General features: G+C 50.1%; 1 protein-coding gene across 1 annotated transcript; it reads left to right on the top strand.

Annotated features, from left to right (window-relative positions):
* The first annotated feature begins 1460 nt into the window (after positions 1-1460).
* On the top strand, positions 1461-2387 carry LOC133282394 (olfactory receptor 5G3-like). The gene has a single exon (XM_061478410.1). It carries the CDS (start codon positions 1461-1463, stop codon positions 2385-2387), a length of 927 nt encoding a protein of 308 aa, XP_061334394.1.
* The last annotated feature ends 692 nt before the right edge of the window (positions 2388-3079 follow it).

Raw genomic sequence — 3079 nt, 5'->3', positions numbered from 1 at the left:
CCTCAGAAGTGCTTCAAAAGTGGATTTGAAAGGTTGGGTTGTTCTGTGGTTTGCTCTAAGGGAGCCGAAAGCCCTGTTGCTTGCTCAAGCTGAGGTCATCTCCTCTGGGTATATTTCTTCTCCAAACTAATCAACACAGAGAAGAGATAATGACCTGCTTTGGGCTTTGTCACCTCCTGGGGCACAAAGAGATTCACAGTCCCACATCCCCACATCACTTGAAATAGGAAGGGGGTTTGCTGATGCTGGCTCATTCCCAGGCTCCCTGCACAGCTCCAGGCACGTTCATCTTCACATCCATCTCCGAGAGCATGAGGAGGGCAGCAGAGACAGAGCTGAGATGTAAGTGAGGGGCAGAATCTTTCAGCCCATCATTCTCCTGTGGTTCTCTCTTGCCAACAGCCAGCAGCTCCTGTCTTCATCTCCTGCCTGACTGCAGGGTCCTGGGCTTCTTGATGATGCTCTGGGCTTCCCAGGGAGCTTCTTGTGCTGTGTGCTCCCCATGCAGCTGCTGAGAAGGCAGGTTTGGAGATCACCGTGGTGGAGAACACCCTCAGGAGGCTTCTTCTTCTCAGTGACCTCAGATGTTTCCTGGATGAGCACCAGAAGCTTTCCTGTACAGGACATTCAGGGTGCTCCCCATTGCTGAGATGAGGCAGCTCCAAAAGATTACTTTTTTTTCCCCGAAACATGCGTTCATGAAGAGTTTGCTGAGCTCTGGGGTTTGCCCATATCTATCGGAGACTCAAGGAACAGGTTAAAGAACCATGAAAAGGTTTTAGATCTGACAGAGTGTGTCAGGAGGGAGGGGAAACTGATATTAACCACTGTGTAAGGTTGCATAGGAGCATAGTATGATTTGTGTTGGAAGAGACCTTAAATCTCACTCAGCTCCAAGCCCCTGTGATGGCCAGGGACACCTTCCACTAGAGCAGGTTGCCCTGTCCAACCTGCACTTTCTATAGGTCAAGAAAATCAAGCAGAGAGGGAAGAAGCAAGTGGTTGGGAAATGCCCACAAGAGGATGAGGTATCAGCTCTGCACTGTGGAAGCACCACATTTCTCTGTGTTCCAGGTTGAGCCGGATGGTCTCCAAGCCCCAGGCTCAGCACTAACGAAGGCGATGAAGTGCAGCACTAAGGTAAAGCAACTCGGGTGTGCAACCTCCCCACTGCTTTCCACAGAGGTCATTGCTCAACATCTCAAGGTGAACCAGAGGAGCACACACCACATTGTGCCATGGTGTTTAACTGCTTGAGCACCCATTTGTTTTACCTGTGCTGGCACAGGACTTTCACCAAGCTCTTCCTCATTGAGCTGTGCCTGAACTCTCCCTTTCCATCCTGCAGGACTGTCTCTGAGCAGCTCCCACCACACAGAGCCTTTTCCACCTGGGACATCCCTGCCTCTTGGAGAAGAAACCTCCAGCCAGGAGCTCACACACAAAGCACCATCCAGCCCATGGCACAAAGCAATTGCACCCAAGCAACCGAGTTCAGCCTGGCAGGGTTCACAGAGGACCCGGTGACTCAGGTCTACTTGTTCCTGCTCTTCCTGCTCACCTACCTTGTCACCATTGTGGGCAACCTGGGCATCATCATCTTAATCAGGGCCAGCCCCCACCTCCACTCTCCCATGTATTATTTCCTGGGTAATCTGGCCTTTGTAGACCTCTGTTCTTCCACCATCATCACCCCCAAGATGTTGGTTGATTTGATGTCAGAGAAGAAGAGCATTGCTTATGTTGGGTGCGTGGCTCAGGTCTTCCTCCTTGATATCTTTGGGGTAACTGAATGCTTCCTGCTGGCTTCAATGGCCTATGACCGCTACGTGGCCATTTGCCATCCCCTGCTGTACCCCCTTGTCATGTCCCCAAAGTGCTGTTTCCAGCTGGTGACTGGCTCGTACCTCATGGGGCTGACCAATGGCGTGGGACAGACCATCAGCATGTCCACCCTGTCCTTCTGCAGCTCCAGCACCATCGACCTGTTCTTCTGTGACATTTCCCCTCTCATCTCGCTCTCCACCTCTGACAACACCCTCAGCCACACCATCCTGACCACTGCAGCATCTCTCTTTGGTGTGTCCAGCAGCCTGGTTATCCTGCTCTCCTACGTGGCCATCATCCCCACCATCCTGAGCATCAATTCAGCCGAGGGCAAGCGCAAAGCCTTCTCTACCTTCACATCCCACCTCACCATTGTCAGCATCTTCTATGGGGCATGCCTTTTTATATATTTATTCCCCAGCTCAGACAGCTCAAGAGCAGCAGATAAATGGGCTGTGGTTCTCTACACTGTGGTGACTCCCATGCTGAACCCCTTGATCTACAGCCTGAGGAATAAGGAGGTGAAGGAGGCTTTGAGGAAGCTCACAAAAATAAAATGATCTTAATTGTTGTAAGTTTATGACCAGATAGAATGGATGTACTGAGGGAGATGCTCTGGTTTTGGTTAAGTATGAACAGCATTTTGGGGTTTTCTGCAAACCGTGTTACATGATGCACAGGTTGATGTGATTGAGAATACAATTAATTTCATTCTCCAAATTTTGATAATTATATTTAGCAGTTAATTTCACCTAATTGGTTAATTAGTCATTTATTCCACCTAATCAAGACAGAGGTAGACAACTGCAAGCATGCAGTTCTCTTCATCTTAGAATAAGGGGGACCTTGTTGCTCTCTATGCCTGCCTGACAGGAGGATGGAGCCAGGAGGGGACTGTTCTCTGCTCCCATGGAACAAGGGATGAGACAAGAGGAAACGGCCTCAAGCTGCACCAGGGCAGGTTTAGATGGAGCTGAGGAACAATTCCTGCCCCAGAGGGTGCTCAGGCATTGGAACAGGCTGCCCAGGGCAGGACTGCAAGCACCGGCCCTGCAAGTGCTCACAAACCCTATAGACAAGGCCCTCAGTGCCATGGGTTAGGGGTGGCCTTGACAGTGCTGGGGAACGGTTGAACTTGATGAGCTTAAAGCTCTTTTCCTTTTTGCTCTCCCTTTTGCTTGGCAAATAAGAATAAACAGAGAGTGAATTCTACCATTCCATTGGATCAAACTCCATTTCTAGACAGTGTTGT

The sequence above is a fragment of the Pezoporus flaviventris genome, unplaced genomic scaffold (assembly GCF_033815535.1).
Source record: "Pezoporus flaviventris isolate CSIRO_AGI_PZ_B2104156 unplaced genomic scaffold, CSIRO_AGI_Pfla_v1 ptg000123l, whole genome shotgun sequence".
Taxonomy (NCBI): Eukaryota; Metazoa; Chordata; class Aves; order Psittaciformes; family Psittacidae; genus Pezoporus; species Pezoporus flaviventris.
The sequence above is the reverse complement of the archived record's forward strand: the minus strand, read 5'-3'. Positions and strand labels throughout refer to the sequence as shown.